The sequence below is a fragment of the Melanotaenia boesemani genome, chromosome 7 (genome assembly GCF_017639745.1).
Source record: "Melanotaenia boesemani isolate fMelBoe1 chromosome 7, fMelBoe1.pri, whole genome shotgun sequence".
Taxonomy (NCBI): Eukaryota; Metazoa; Chordata; class Actinopteri; order Atheriniformes; family Melanotaeniidae; genus Melanotaenia; species Melanotaenia boesemani.
Window position 1 is genome coordinate 14,580,015 of NC_055688.1, and position 16,852 is coordinate 14,596,866.

A 16,852-nucleotide genomic window follows, 5' to 3' on the forward strand; every position below is an offset into this window, starting at 1 on the left:
ATATTTAACTGTTATTGGGCAAGATGCTGAACCCTATATGTAGGAGCCTTGTAGGATAATTGCTTTATACATTTTCTTGTGATAGAAAACAAATCACTACATACATACACAAGACTATCATAATTGAAATGGTGAATTGTTAACACCAGAGGAAAATTCTGTATAACATCTGCTTCTGTTTGATAAGTTCAAAACAAAGATGACTGAATGTTTGAGATTGTATAGGGCATGTTTGACCGCCATATTGGAATATATCACACAGTGCTTGATGAGTGTTTGATTCCTATAATGATTTCAATGATGATTCCAACCTTGGTGGAAAATATGGGGGTCAGAAGTGCAGCACCACCGTGGCACACAGGGGATTAAAAACATGACCTCTAACAATCATTGTACAAAAAGTATAAGTCATATCAGAAAATTTCTTGACTCATGAGTGACAGGAAACAGCATGAGAGTCTGCAAAAAAATGCAAAAAATAAATAAATTTAAAGGTACTCTTTTTGCATTAATTTACTGCATGGGGTCTGTGCCAAAAAGCTTCCTTTGATTTAAATTTGAGAAAATTCAGTACTCTGATATAACTGGAATGATAGGATCCTTATGATACCTTATTGTGCACAAATCACTACATTTTAATCTTGTCACTACATTTTAATCTTGTCACGGTAAAGCAGAGGTGTGGACCCAATAGCAGGACTCAGGCTAGTTGGAGGTTGAAGTTTTGAGTTGAAGTTTTATAGAATCAAGAAACTCAGTAACCATACAACAGAGAAATACCACAAGGATCTGACAAACACTCACTTAAAACAAGGGCTATATAACAGGAACACAACTAACAAGATGCAGGTGGAGTGAATTAACAATGAGAACCAGGTGAGCTAATGCACAGGAAAAACAATGCAACAAGCCAGAGAAAGAACTACCAAATTAAAACAGGAAACGAGGCAAGACAATGGACACAGGACGGTTTTAAAAAAACAAAAAAAAAAAACAACACAGATCATGACAGGAGAAATATGGTGACCCCTATGTCATCCCCTTCCACCCGCTCCACCCATGGAAGGGACCACAGGAGGGAGCAGGTCAGAACAAACTGTCCAGGAGACTGGGCTAAGGAGGGCGGCCTGGAGGATGCTACAGCAGGAGCTGGGAATCCTCTGGGGAGTCCAGCAGGATCCACCCAAAGACAGGCTCTGGCATTAAAAGGTGAAGGAGGAGTGATCTCCTCGGCACTGGAACCTTGGGAGGTGGAGGAGTGTCCTGACCCAGGACCCCCTGGAGACAGGAACCTCTGGAGGCGGAGGAGTGTCCTGACCAAAAACAGGCCCTGGCATTAAAAGGTGGAGGAGTGGTCTCCTCGGAAACAGGATCCTTGGGAGGCGGCATGGACCAGAGCTGGGACACAGGTGCCGGCATTAGACGGGACCTGGACGCTGGTGTGTGATGCTGAAGCGGTGAACGGGGGTTGTGGAGCTGGCGGCAACACCGAAGGAGTGGGCCGTGGAGCTGACTGACAGACTTCAAACAGCCCATTTCGACCTCAGTCAGCACATTGGCTGTATCTGGAAAGCTGAATGACTTGGGCTAGACAGTCAATGGATCCACTAACCTTTTGGCTGTTTATAGCAATGAAGGTAAGGCCCCACCAAACTATCAATGTAGGCCTTTTTGACCAGATGCAAAGCCTCCTCATAGAGTTTGTGGTCTACCGGATCCATTATAGTCAGATCCTTCTGTCACGGTGCAGTGGAAGTGTGGACCCAATATCAGGACTCAGGCTTAGTTGGAGGGAGACTGGTGCAGGAACAAGTTTTAATAAAAGAACAAAGAAACTCAGGAACCCCACGACAGGGGAATACCACAAGGGTTTGATAAACACCGACTTAAACCAAGGGCCATACAACAGGAACACAACTAACGAGATGCAGGTGGAGTGAATTAACAATGAGAACCAGGTGAGCTAATGCACAGAAAAATAAAACAAAATGCAACAAACTAGAAAAGGAACTACCAAAATAAAACAGGAAACCAGACAAGACAATGAACACAGGACAGTAACAAAAAATAAAAAAAAAACTCATCTAAACCTTCTGTGGATAAAATCCCCCAGAATGATGAAATGTAAACTGAAATTATATAGAAACAATTTAAAAATATGAAAGTAATAAATGAGTCATCAGACGTCCAACTCCTAGATGTTACCTCCTGACGAGTTTATAATGTTGTTTAAGGTAAGTTGAAAATTTAAAATGATTTAATATTTTCTATTAAATAGTGAAATATGACTCATTAAACATCTGACATGGTTTCTATGCTTTTTTTTTTAATTAAATGTTATGATTTTTTTTTTTTTTTTTTTTTTTTTTAATTGTGGCTGTAGCTACTTTTTAAATATACTTTCATGTGTTATGAAGTATTTACATTTCTCAGATATGTACATTTCTTCTTTTTAACCAGAACATGAAATTAATTTAAAATGCGGTCATAACAATATAATTTTTAACATAATAACCCATTTCTAAAAACTCCACAGAAGCAATTGTGTCATTTTTCATTTATGTGATGAAAACACATGAAAAGAAATAAAAAAGAAATCGAATTTTTGTTCCGAATGGTGCAAATAAAATCCCTAACCAAGCACAACAGATTTTCCCCTCAAAACGTGATCCGTATCTCATTCATCATGTTATGTCAAACAACGTGGGTGACCTTCCCACATTAATCCCAATAGAAACTGACATGACATTCCATTTGCATTCACAAATTAATCAGCTCCATATGCATAGATTAATGATTCATGCCACAGGTCATGGTTCTGGTGTTACAGTAAAGGGGCAAGCAGCCAAGCAAAAGGGATCTTTCTGTTGTTTGGAAAAATGTTCTCTGGATGACTTTAAAGTACTGGTGTGATGCACAGTATGATGCTGATCCCAGAATATGTCAGACTGGATTGATATAACCTATTATGGTATAATATCTGGGATCCATACTTCTGCTACTACAGACACACTGCTGAACATCTTTTTTTTCACTATGTTTTCATTTAAGAAGTGATGGACTGAAAACAAAAAAAAAACTTCCTAGTAAAAACTTCACATCAGTGACAGGACAAACTGCTTGGAAGAGGAAGAAACATGTGTCATCTGAGTTTTCAGAGTAAATGACACTTTGAGGAGCTGTAACTCAAGGGTTGAGATAAATGGTAAATGGTCTGTATTTATAAAGCGCTTTTACTGTACCTAGAGTGATACCCAAAGCACTTTACATCATCCACCACATTCACCCTTTCCACACACTGATGGTGGAAGCTGCCATGCAAGGTGCTCAACGACCCATCAGGAGCAATTTGGGGTTCAGTGTCTTGCTCAGGGACACCTCAACATAAGCTCGACAGGCCGAGGATCAAACCCGGCAACCCTCAGACTACAAGACAACCACTCTACCCACTGAGCCACATCGCCCAGATAAACAAGATAAAACAGATAAAGATAAAACAAAGACCAGCAATGCTGATAGAATTTGCTAGACTGCTTCATTTCTGACATATATTTCACTGGTTATGCTGTTTCTAGTATGATTTCTAGTTATTTCAAGGGAAATAAGTGTACATATATGGAATGCCATTTTTTTCATTATTTTTTTGTTCAATTTAAAGTTAGTTCAAAATGCTTTCACCTTGTCATAAAGAAAAAAACCTCTAGAAGACCCCAGCTCAGGGAGGGCGACCATCTGCCTCGATCAGTTGGGGTGGAAAGGACAGGAAAGAGAAACTAACACGCACCACAAGTTTAAGCCAGGAAGCCTGTCCTGCTACCAAACACACAGCTCAGAGTTGCAGATACAGTCCATCACTGCTCACTGCAGGATTCCAGTACAATGACGTCTCAGAGTTTTGGCAATGTTAAGGATCTGATCTTTGAATGATTATGTGAGCAGATAGCTATAATGGGACCTGGGTCTTCCCCATCAGCAGATATTGCATAAGTGCAACATAAACCAAAATTACTAGAGTGGCTTTTAGCCAGGAAGCTGTTTAGGTAGAGAGCTCCTTCTCAAGAATTTTTGGCCTCTTTTTAACTCCAGGGGAGTCCTTGAGGAATAGAAATTCTTTCAGAATGAGAGTCTAATATTGTATTTTTAAAAAAAAAAACACAATTAATGGTATTTTGCTTGAATCATAGATTCTATATTTTTTATGTCATCAAAGCAATTGTAGCTTATTTCTTTCTCTCTTCAGTGTTTTTTTCTTCCCCTGGCATTCACTTCTATTGCAAAAAACAGTACTAAGATGTACATGCACAACAGCACAGCATGCTTCATATTTGTTTGACAAAACAGGCACCATGACATTGAATTCTCTGTAACGGACATGAAAGATTTCTTTCGCAAGATTAACCTTGTGAATAAAAATCTAGAATAACCCGTCAAAGCAGAAGATTCTTAATACTGTCATTAATCTAAACTGTGTTTTTTGACATTTGTAAAGAATGTGTTGCAGTCGTGTTTTAAATACTTGTACTTTACATGAATATCTCTCTATCCAAGAACAGGATTTGTCATGCAAAACATAAAAGTATGTTAAAAATGTGATGCATTATTGATTATGAATTAACATTTTATTCTTTTATCCTCCTTAAGCAACTGCTGATTACATGTTAATACATCAATTTAACTCAGCTGTTTAAAACTATACTGATAAATACTTTAACTAAATATTTTATCAAGAGTTGCCCTTTGAAAATCTTGAGTATAAGGGATTTGATTACAGTATATTACTTTACTTACTTATTACTTTAATATGAGCACATGGATAACTACCGAACCAGAAAAAGATTAAACATAGAGAATTCTGCATTTCCAGACTGAATAATAAATCACTTAAAGGTTATTGCCTCTATGAAACCCTTCAGTTTTACTTTGCAGAGGCTGTGAGCCCTCAACTGTGAATGACAAGAGCAAACCAGGCAGTGAAAAACAACTGTCTGGAGCTGTCTTTACTATGGCACTGATGAGTGTTTTCAGAGATAGAAATCAAATATACTTGAAGATGAAGACTTCAACCCTTGCGTGACCCTAAATGCGATAAGCAGATTAGACAATGGATGGATGGTTCCATCAGAAGGCAGCAGGAGAGTATTTTATCCAGGAAATATTTTGAATCACAGGATGAAATATGCTTCCCAGACCGGAATAAAAACAGCTTTTGTTTTAAACAGAAACATTTTAACAGCTGGGTGGCAGAAGTAAAGCACAAAGGGTGAGAGGCTGCCTGTAGGCCTGAAGGGCACCACCAGGGGGCTCTGGTTTCAAAGCCAAGTGCAGTCAGGGGCAATTGATCACCATGAGGCAACACTCTAAATCTCAGTCATGACCAGAAAAGTATGATCCTACTGATATAATTGTGTGATAACAAACTAATGGGCAAAGAATCTTAAGAGCTTAAGTATTCAACATGGGATCGTTGTTTTTATTCAGGAGAACTTTTCAAGCATCAAAGGAAAGCAAACAATTTGATTTGAGGAAACATGTCCACTCCCTTGTGTTTCTCTTCATTTTACTCTGAACAACACTGTTTTTTTACAGAGTCTGTGAAAGATTTGATGCATCATATTTAGACTAAATGGTGGAGAGCATTTGCTTGTTTGACAATATGTGTCACAACTAAAAAGCAAGCAAGCCTAATGGGATTTATCCATAAGTTGTTAATTCTCCATTGTATACATTTCCATCTCCAGTCTATTCAGTGGACAGAGAGCCCTCCTCCAGGCCAGCAAGTCTACACATGTAAGCTTTGACCCAAACTGTTTACCTTGTTACTAATTTCCTCTTTTCATTTTATTTCCATGTATCAAAGCTTCCATGTTTTACAAGACCACCGTGTTAGTGGTGTGGATGAGACAAAATACCCAGCATTTTGCAGACAAAACCTCATGGGGTGAATGAGTGTGTGTATGTGTGTGCGAGAGGAAAAGAGAGGGATTCCACAATGTGAAGTGCTGACATCTGCTGCAGGCCCTTGCAGAACTGGAATGTGATACCCTCCTTTACACAAAGGGCCTTGGCCCTTGCAGCAAGCACATGAGGACCTCTATATGGCCCTCTCCATGGGGGCAGTGCAATTATGAAATGACTGAATCAATGCCCCATGCTTCTTCAACCATTAACTTTGATTAAAACCAATAAAATCTCTTTCATACCTTGATGCTGCAGCAATGCCTGCTTTAGACTCTTTTTGAGGTGGTAGTTTCTGAGCTATGTGAGACTGGGGGTAAATTGCTGCAGCATTGCATCATGTGTCTAGCCCAATGGGTTCAATATGTCTCCAGCTCTCCTTTGATTGTTGTGTCTGTGCTGCAGCAGACTTAACCATACGGCAGGGGGATGAACTGGTGGATTTTGCCAACAATAGGATGGGAGGAACCACATAAAACACAGTTGATGAGGTACACTGTGCTGGGGAGAAAGGAAATTGGGAACAGGAGGGAGTATTGTTCCAAATGATGTTTCTGCTTTGATTTGACAAATTGAGAAGCCCCTAAACATTTCCTTCCATGAATACATCTAGCAGAGCGCACACAGCATGACAAAGATTTTTGTTTTAGGTGGGCATTTATCTTTAATTTCTCTGCAGAGAAAGACGAATCAGTTTTTAAGCTTTTCAGATTTAAACTTTTTGTTTCTTGTAGAAAGTTTCACTTTGAGTAATGATCTGATGTGAATATGTACACTGGACTGCACTCTTTAACCATGTAAACATTATGAATTTGATGGACTGTGGTGCACTTGGCTGAAAATGTAACTGGGCCACAAATCCTGGAGCCAAGCCGGATGAGAAAAGGGGGAAAAAAAAGATATTCATGAACACTGACACAGCGGTACACAAAGAGGCAGTGAAATTTTATTTGTTTATTTTTTTTTCCTGGAACACACTAAGCTGTTTCTTTTAGAAAAAATACGTGAAAATGGAATGGAGATTTAATTAGAATTTTATTGCAGTATTATAAGTTATTCAATAATTGTGGAAGAGAGAAATTGCAGTTATTTTAAGAATTGGTTGGTATCAAGACTGTCCCTTAATAAACCGAGCTGGTTATACCTTGAAACTTCTCCAGCACTGGAAACGCGTGAGACTACAACAAGGGAAACAAAACCGAACAGTATAACACCTCATTAAATCAGACAGCAACGGAATGGTTAACATCCTGGGGAGTTTCCTCGGCTGGGAAGTTTTGCTTTATGTATAGCACCTGTTGTGCCGTCAGTTGCCAGTCTCCAAAAACCCAACCCCGTCCTCGCAGCGATATTTTATCTCAGCCTCCAAGTTATGACTCCAGACCGCGCCAGACAACAGAACTCGTCTCGCTGTTGCGGATGGTTTCTGGGTACAGACTATATCAGGTTGCTGGAGTCCCTTGCTGCCTCTGTGTGTGAGCTTTTGCACTAATGCGTAAAGATCTGCTGGGATTTATATGACGGAGAGAAGAACGAACCGTGGCCGCAAACTTGAGCCAAAATGCTTAGGCTATCTTTAATGATTTCGTAACGTAGATAATATGCATGCACAAGGACGACTTTCCAACTAAAGTCAGAATTTTAACTGCTCAAAACCAAAGTCTGCTCAACTCCGTTTCCAACTTTTCACAGAACCAACAGGTGCGCACTTGCACTGCACAGCAGAGGCAGGTTTGAATGCTCAAGAGCGGATTTCTTCTCATCCATCGAGTTAAAGTTTCACTTTCTGCGGAGGGACTGATGATTAAGATTATGTGGATTTTACTCAGCCTCTGTCCTCCACAAATGTGTCCAAAACAGTACTGGTGTCCTGTAAACGACGCATGTGTGTGGTGATACAAACCATCCCGTCTACAGCGCTTTGTGATCGCCAACTACCACTCATCCAAATGATCCTTCCATTAATATTCCTTCTTGCATCGCTTCTCCAACAATATGGCACGGAAGCTGAATCGAGTCATGTCAGCAAATTTCATCTTCCAAGTGTAAAGGAGCAAAACGGTGAGTTTACGCTGAGTTTTGTGTCATTCAAGCCAAGCTGGAAATGACTCACACACCACATTACAAAAGACTCCTTCTTTCTGGACTTGGAGTCATTCTTGTAAAAAGGCGCATGTGGAATTGCATGAATGGTTCCATTTCAGTGAGTTCAAAGAGCATTATCCGAGAGGAAGTGGAAAATTACCTTTTGCTTTTAAAGTATAACCGTGTATGCATGTTTAAGAGGGGAAACCCTCCTGAAATTCCACGTCCCTCGGGAGAAGTTTTCCTTATGATCAAAAAGGCTCCATTCATTCAGCAGTAGTTGCTCCCGGCCATGTAATTTACTTACCTTCTGAACTGACTGCACTCAAGTACATAAATTCAGAAATTTAACTCTTCAGTGTTATGTATGAACTCATGTTGATGATTTATGTATCTCAAGCACGATTAGTAAATAATTAACCTGCAGTGATTTTTGCCATCATGGATAATTTAACAAGGGGGATCTTTGTAACTGTGGTGAGTGGGGGTGCACACAGAGCACAGGGTATCTTTGTAACCTTATAAAAATTAAAAAAAAAAAAAAAAGATTGTAAACAATTCTTATTCCTCTCATCCTGCTATGTAGTAGGCAACTAAAACTCATGACATTTACAGAATCCTCCTCAAAATTACCTTTTTACTTTGGGCATTTTAACACAAAGATCAAACACTAAGCTCACAGGCAAATGTAAGGGAAATAATCAGTTTGCCAAAGGAAATGCTGTTTCTCCACATGGGAATCATAAAATGTGAATTTTTTTGTTTCCTGCAGTCAAACTATATCCAATTAATCTCACAGTGAAGTGGAAAAGTACTTTTTAATAAAGATATATATATATATATTTGCCTTTTTAAATAATTGATGAAAATGTTCATATTAACAAAACTAATTTGAGGTGTGGGTTGTATTGAATAGCAGTTTATCAGGTTCTATGCAGTTAGTTCTATATTTCTTCTGTAAAGACTCTTTATATAGACAGTTTTTGTTAAAATCAGCATTTTGTAAACTGGGTTTGGTCAACGTGTTTAATATGTCATGGTCACTTGATGTGTCTACCACTTGAGCAGGAAATCATATGCTAGTAAAGGGAATTTCATTACCTGGCAACCAAAGAACACTTTTATTGGCCTGTGTCTAAGGGACTTGATGATGATGATGCTTACTTTTGATGATAATAAATTAAGTGCAATAAATAGTTCAGTGTTACAAAGCATAATTTTGTCAGCATTGTACCACAGCACTAGAAGACAAAGAGGCCTCTTACTGTTGCTCAACATGTGCGCAACATGTATTTATGCTGCAGATGTTGCACTGGTCAAACTATTTATTACTCAAACTTCTGTAGCCAGTAGGTTTGACTAACTTTTGAGAGGACATGTGGAGCTGACTACACTACAATAATAGTCAGGGCTGGGAAATCAGAGCCTCCCGTCAGGATATTCTGGTTTAATCAGGACAACTGAGAAAGGAAAACAATAGGGAAGAGGGAGGGGAAAACAAAGGATGAAAGTGGTGAACAAGGAGGTGAGCAAAAGATGTTAAACTGTCAAAAAGCTCTTGAAAGCTGGGGTCACATGTTAGTTGAGGGCAAAGCTGGCCAGGTCATTTGTAACCTTTAACTGAAAAGTCTGAGTCCTCAGTGTACTGCTGCGCTTGACTGCTAATGCTCTGTGAGACAATTTGATATCGATCTGCCGATGGGGAGAGAGCCAGATCTGTCTGGCATGTGTAGTAGTAGTAGTTGCTTGGTGAGTTACGGTCCCCAGTCGTATTAAACTTGGCAAGTGGCTACTGATGACTCCATAAGATATCAGATGGGACCATCTCCCATTGAGACCCTGCAGTGTGTAGATAAATACCAGTCACTACAGGTTATTTTGACAAAAGTAAAAAAGGAAGTGGACATAGACCAGTGAAATTTACAGTATTGCATATGTCACATTCATGTGTTCAAAATATGGCTGTAAAAAATCTTAAATGAGATATCCAATTGTACCACAAAACTACAACGTACAATTTTAGAATTGAAATAGGCCTGAGGGAAAATAACTCTGACTACCACCACAGGATTTGTTTACTTATTTATTATGTGAAAAAAAGACTTAACCAATTATTTTATAAACTAATTTTTATACTACCAATTTCTCATTATGTTTCCAGCCTGTTCGCCCTCTAATGTTGTAGAATACTGCTGTTTTCTGTCCTACTTTGATTAAAAATGTCTCTCAGGGGATCCATTAATCATACTATTTTAAGTCATTTGTTGTCTTCTGCATCTTTATTCAATCTGCTTGATTGACATCATAAATCAGTGCTTAAATAAACAATCATTTCATAAACCTAATATACTCATTATGGTGCTTAACAAACTAGCTTTATTGACTTATCGAAACCAGGAAGTTGCATTTGCTAAACTTAACCAAGTAGTTGTGATGCCTAAATCTAACCAAAAAAGTGAAACCAAAAGTAAGGAGTTGTGTATATCAGGGAAGCAGCAGTGCATGACAATTTATATATATATATATATATATATATATATATATATATATATATATATATATATATATATATTTTTTTTTTTTTTTTTTTTTTTTTTTTTTTTTCAGTCCTGCTTGGCTTGCATTTTTGAACAGTGCACCATGTTATCTGAGTAATAATTAAGAAAAGGTCATTCTGATATGCAATAGTTTAACAGTTTTAGTATTGAAGTAATTTCCCTCTGCAATTGGATCCTCATGGTCTGGTGACATCCTCCAGTAATGGTTGTTGCGCTGATTGAGTGTTCATGATGGATTTGTTTAGGGATGTTCCGATGCCATTTTTTCTGTCCGATACTGATTTTGATACCTGGGGTTTAGGTATCTGCTGATATTGAGTACGGATCTGATACCAGTGTTATTTTATTAAGAGGTCTATAAATTCTATTTCATTCTTCAGCTTCACTTGACATTGACATGGATCTGATTGACATAAGACTGATAAACTTTTGCTATTGTTAGTGCGTCCAATAACAATACTTATGTTTAAATATAAGATGAACCACAAACCACTAGTTTCCTCCTTCTCAGATCAATAATAAACAAGCACAACAAGAAAGACAGCGCTAGCACCAGAGAAGCTGATCACCGACAGCTGGTTATGGAACAACAGAAGAGAGAGGAGGAGTAGAACTGGAGGAGGAGAAGGCATATTAGTAGAGAACTGCAGGAAACATTTTTTATTTTCTTTAAATGAAAGAGTGCGAGTGTTGAACCCTCTAACCAGGAAAAGTGTGGGGGATGAGGGAGCATTAATTCCGGTTAAAAAAATTATGCAATTATTTACATAAATTAGTTACTGCTGTTAACACGTTATTTTTGACAGCCTTAAAATTTATTTATATAATTCATGTTTTATTAACACGCAAAATCCATGATGGCCACAGAACTGTTTTAATTATTGAGTAAATAAACTCGGATCAAAGAATTTCTATTAAAAACTATCTTGAAATTGGACATACAGTGAACGTTTTCCACAAAGAACAGGGGCTGTTCCAGGACAATAAATTCGTTGTTTGTTATTGCGCTGGCTTTCTGGCTTTCTTCTGCAAATTCCTCATGTTTTTTAAAAGCATTTGCCAACATTTGTTATTGCTGTGGCTCGTCGCACACTTCCTTTAAGGCAACAAACTTTTGCTCTTTCACCTGATTTCAACCAAAATGCTTTATAAAGTCGCTGGTGGTAAATGTGGCAGCATTCATGTTGCCTCTGGAAACTTCAAATCTGCATATTAGGCATGTTGCTGTTTTGCTAGTGGGATTTTCTAATGAGTAATGATGCCAAATTACTAACATACCATTAAAACAAATTGTTAGGACAACAGTGACTCATGTGCAGCTGCTTCTTTGCCTACCAACTCAAAACAATGATCATGCAAGACTACGTAACTTCCTGTGTCTGTGTGGGGTTGTGTTAAGCAGGAAACAAAGAATTATGATTCTGTTTCCATGGTATCGGATGGTGTTTAGACAGAAATACTTGCCGATACCGATCCCCTCACTTTTGGTAGGATCGGCGAGTATTTCCGATGCTAGTGTCGGTATCGGCCCAGCTCTAGATTTGTTGCATGGTCCCAGTAATACAGAAGTGTCACAGCAATACAAAAGCCACAACACGAATACAAAGACCACAATATGACCCAGGGAGAAGTGATAACATGTGGCGGAAGTTTGCTGTTTAAACTAAGAGTAAAGCTTTTGCGGTTGGAAAGAGGCTTTAACAAACAAAAGAGGCGTGGATCTTTCAGGGCGAAATGGATCATAATAACGATAAAAAGTAAATAATAAAGCCATAATTTTGTACACATTTCTTTCAGGTTGTAGTCTGCAAAGTGTAACAGTGTTCATTGAAGCTCTTCACATATAAGGACAATTAGTTGGATTGGAACCGAACTTGGCTGCTTGAAGCAGCTGAAAACAATCATGAAATCAGCAAAAGTTGTTTTTTTCTGTTATTTTAGCATTAGCTGATAGTACCTGTAGCATTACTTGTGCTCTGGGTTGTAGAATGCAAATTCTGATTCTACTTTTCTATCTGCTGGCGATATGATACCTAGATCATAAAAAAAAATGGTTGGAATGAACCAAATTAAGTTATGTGTGCTGTGAATTGCAGGAAATACAGAAAGGGAACTCAGCTGTGAACTTTTCCTTTCATGTTTGATATCTTGCGTACAGACAGGTTTGATAACTTGCTCTTGTCAGCACACCTATCAGCTTTCCTACATAATGACATAATCTTTGCGTAGAGCATGCCTTCAAATAGCCTCCTCCCTTTTAGCTAACCACAGCTAGCATGTTTTAGATGATCACCATGGCGAGGTAGCCTCTGGGACCTAACACTGGAATTATCTGTAATGACTTCACTCCAGAAGTAATGAATTTAGGGGTTTGCACAAAAATTGGCAGAGACATTGCTGTTCTTTCAAAACATTGTTTGAAACATGTCCCCAATGAATATGCAAACCTACGCCTTAGCTCCAGTGTTAAAGGTCTCATCTGTTTAAGTTTATCTTTTTTAGACAGAATATACAGTATAGCGCCAGAAAATATAATGCAGGGAACATTTTTTTTCCTTTAGGCATTTACAAACACAAATCATCCGCACATGTTTTCATAAAATACATTTTCCAAAAGACAAGAGCCACGATGAGTTACAAAGCCACAGCACTAACAGTGCTTTTGATAGTGGTACTGAATAGGGTAAAGTAAAGTCACTATTTACTGTCAGAGCGAACAGACTATTATACAAAGTTACACATCACCCTGCTTCCAAGTTTATTACCTAATGGCCTGTATAAACTTGCTTCATAATATTGTGATGCCTTTTTTTCTTTAATGGCATAGTGATCACAGTCCTATTTAACATTAGGCAGTGATTATCTGGCAGATAAGCCAGCACTGCACATCCAGCTGAAGTTGCAATTTAACCTCCTCAATCACTCGAGTCATCTCAAGAGCCGCCTCTTTATATCACCTCTCTGGGTCAAGTGGTTTCTCTGCTCTTTCCCGTAGAAGGACATGCTTTTATCCAGACCCAGCCCATCCATCAGCAAAGACCCAGATTTCATCACAAAAACTCAGCTGCAGATATTTGTAGGAGATGAGGATTACCTGTTATATTCCCACATATCACCCCCTGAGCGCCACTGGAGGAAGGTATGTACTCCAGTAGACCTGCAAATGATCACAGAGGCTGCTGTTCCGCTAAAGATTATGAGATTAGGGGGAGGACTAGGGTTAAAAAGGTCATAGGCCTATGGGGAACATGTGCAAAATACCACGTATACATACTTTGGAGGACAGAGGTGCATTGTGCATTCATTAGATTATGATGTAGACAAATAAGACATTTGCAGTGGGGATTTAAACAAACAGGAAAGAGGTTGGGTGGTCTTATTAGGAATCATGACTATTTCAGCTGTAATGGAAATCATGTTAAGCAGTCATGACAGTCACTAGTCAAATCCTGTTCATCTTGAGATGACTGACAAGTTGACTGACAACTAAAATGTTAAATTATTTCTCCTTTTGAGTTAAAACTTAAGGGGAAAAGCAAACTATAACTCCAAAGAAGCCTTTTGACAAAGTTTAAAATTCTGGTGATTGTATGTTTAGGCAACAGACAAGTCTCAGAACTGGTCTTATGAATTTCCCCATGAATAACATGCCAAGTTATGCCACATGGTATTACTCCACATTTATGTGGGTCACTTTATGTAATGTCTTCTGATACTTTAACCCATTTTTGAGTAATTTAAAGCAATAAAATTGAACTAAAAATCCACTTTAAACTGTGCCCATTAAGTGTTTTAGTAAAGTGTTGGGCCACCACATCCTCCCAAAACACAAAAAATTCATAGTGGTTTGGCAATGATCTTACAGGAACTCTGCTGGAAAAAGTGAACACCATTCCTTGAAAAATATGCTTTTATTCCATCTTTTTACTTATTTGGAGATCTTCGCTGTCTGATTTGTCCGTTCCAAATCTCCCATAGGTGTTCAAATGTGCTGTGATCCAGTGATGGAGAAAGCCACAGCATATGATTCACATCATTTTCATATTAATCAAATCCCTCCATGACCCCTGGTGCCTTACTGATGGGGCCACTGTAATCCAAGCAGAGGGAAGTCTACTCACACTCAGAGAGGTTTCATCAATGGATAAAGCACCTTTATACTGATTTGCAATGATCTCTCTCTCTCTAAGTAGACAAATGGAGCCAAACCATGTCAGCCAAATGACCCCCCACGGCATACCAGAGCCCCTGGAATCCCCTCACTGTAGGGGTCAGGGGTTCAGGGTTTTCCTTTAATTTGTCACTCGTCTGTAGATATTCAACTTTATAGAAACCAGATGCATTCCACAGTTCAAATTAACCCCCTTTTCAGTTATGAGTTGATTATAGATGCATTGATCAGTTTGCTGGAGGCTTTTCTGTCTAAATGAAGCAACAGAGCTTTCAGATTTTGCATCTTCTGTTTGAAAATATATTACATTCTCTGTACCAAACACAGCCAACTTAAAAATACTGTCAGCTATGCAACAAAAGCATTTTATCATTAAACCAGCATCTCATTTCACTTCTTTGGCTCTTTTTCTTGTTCATAAAAATACTCTCTTACAAATTCGCTGTGTCATTGTGCCATTGTGTCACCTTAAATTACACTGCACAGGATACACGTAGAAAATTAAGAGCAATCTTTAGTTTCCCTTCTCAGACAACTGTTAAAAAAATCTGTCCTGCCAAGACCAAACATGGTGATTTATATAGGGTAAGACTTTTCTGCTAGAAGCTACAAATGTAGCCAGATGGCATTCACATTTCCTCTGTTATTTTAAGTGGTTTCCTTCATAGTGCGTAACTCTATGTTTTAATTTAAAATTACAATACAGCTCTTAAACCAGCAAAACAAAACTGCTTTGGAATCTCGATTCATTCTCTAACACAGGTCAGATGTTTCCCGAACTTGCTTCTTTAGGAAAGTTTGTTTCACTTGTGATAGAAATTATTGTGTGAGCTGGCCTAAACTTTATTAAAGCTGTCACAAGATGCAGCATTACTGCTACACTTACAAATTATCATGTGGCCTTTTCACACTAAAACAAAACTTACAGACGCTGGCCAGTTCTCTTGTAGCTTCCCCTTTTTCTGTCTACTAGCAGGGCAAAAGATCATGTATTGTCTCAAAATTTGTCTAGTTTCATTTTATGTAAAACTCTTTCCAAATAGTTCCGTTTTACGAAGAACTCTCTCTACGTTGCCCCTAGCAACAGCTATTAATAGAGATCTCCATCAAGTCATGATGATGATGATGACAGTTGGTAAAGGCGTGATCAGAGATCTATATAACTTTGTGACACTTCCTTGTTTGCTCAGAGAGATCTCTCTGCATGCTCGACTGCATGGTTTTTATATTTCTCTTTGCTATAATAAACTTGTAAAAGACAGTTTGACTCGGCATCAATTTTGATTCTCCCCACGAAGATTTTTCCAGCACACACTTTAAAAATCTTTACTTTGATGCTTAAATGAATAAGTGCAGCCAATAATGGCCAATAAGTGAAAACCACATATAGAAAAGGACAATGTCCTATGTAAACAATCAGTTCATTTAAGTGATTTTTTCTTTTACAATATTACATACAGGCAGGTCTATGTATGCTGGCAGTAGTAGAATTTTCCCCTCAAACCCTACCTCCAGACTGGGAACCCCTATGTTTTCCCTTTCAGCACTATTTGAACATGGAGTGCTGTATTTGGCAAGCAAAGCGTGCCACTGCCTGCCTGCTGTTTGTCATTTTAGGCAGCCACTGCACTGTGTGTCCCAAGACAAGGGAGTTTTCAAGGGATTTGGGTCAGAGGTGTAACCTGTAATGTAGAGTATAGTCTGCACAGACACCCAGGCTCACCAACCTGGGACTCAAACCTGGGCAGACTGTTGAGTTGCCCATTAAGTATGGTTTTTAAGGTAATGAACTAAGCAATGATGTAATTAATTTCTTGCTTCCAAATTTTTACTCAGCTGATGTATGATCTAGTTATCCATTGAAAAGATTTGCACTTATTCTAAGTTATGTTTTAGGTAACCTGAAAACGGTAAATACAACATTAATCTTTGCTTTCAGCTCAGGAGTGGTGTTGTCCCCAGTACCTTGCAGTGTGACAACTTTTCTTGGAATTCACACCAGTCATTCTTAATGAAACCCCAGTTTGTTTACACAGAAAGTCTGATTCATTTGGGGAGGTTTCAATGTGCAACTGAACTTTCA

At 38.5% G+C, this 16,852-nt stretch overlaps 1 protein-coding gene across 1 annotated transcript in view; it reads left to right on the forward strand.

Annotated features, from left to right (window-relative positions):
* Positions 1-7,282: 7,282 nt before the first annotated feature.
* The window catches only part of pdgfc (platelet derived growth factor c), a 64,126-nt gene continuing 54,556 nt past the window's right edge, over positions 7,283-16,852 (forward strand). The window contains exon 1 of the mRNA XM_041990936.1: positions 7,283-8,016. Coding sequence (XP_041846870.1) covers positions 7,839-8,016 — 178 coding nt within the window. The 5' untranslated portion in view covers positions 7,283-7,838. The remainder of the gene's footprint in view (positions 8,017-16,852) is intronic.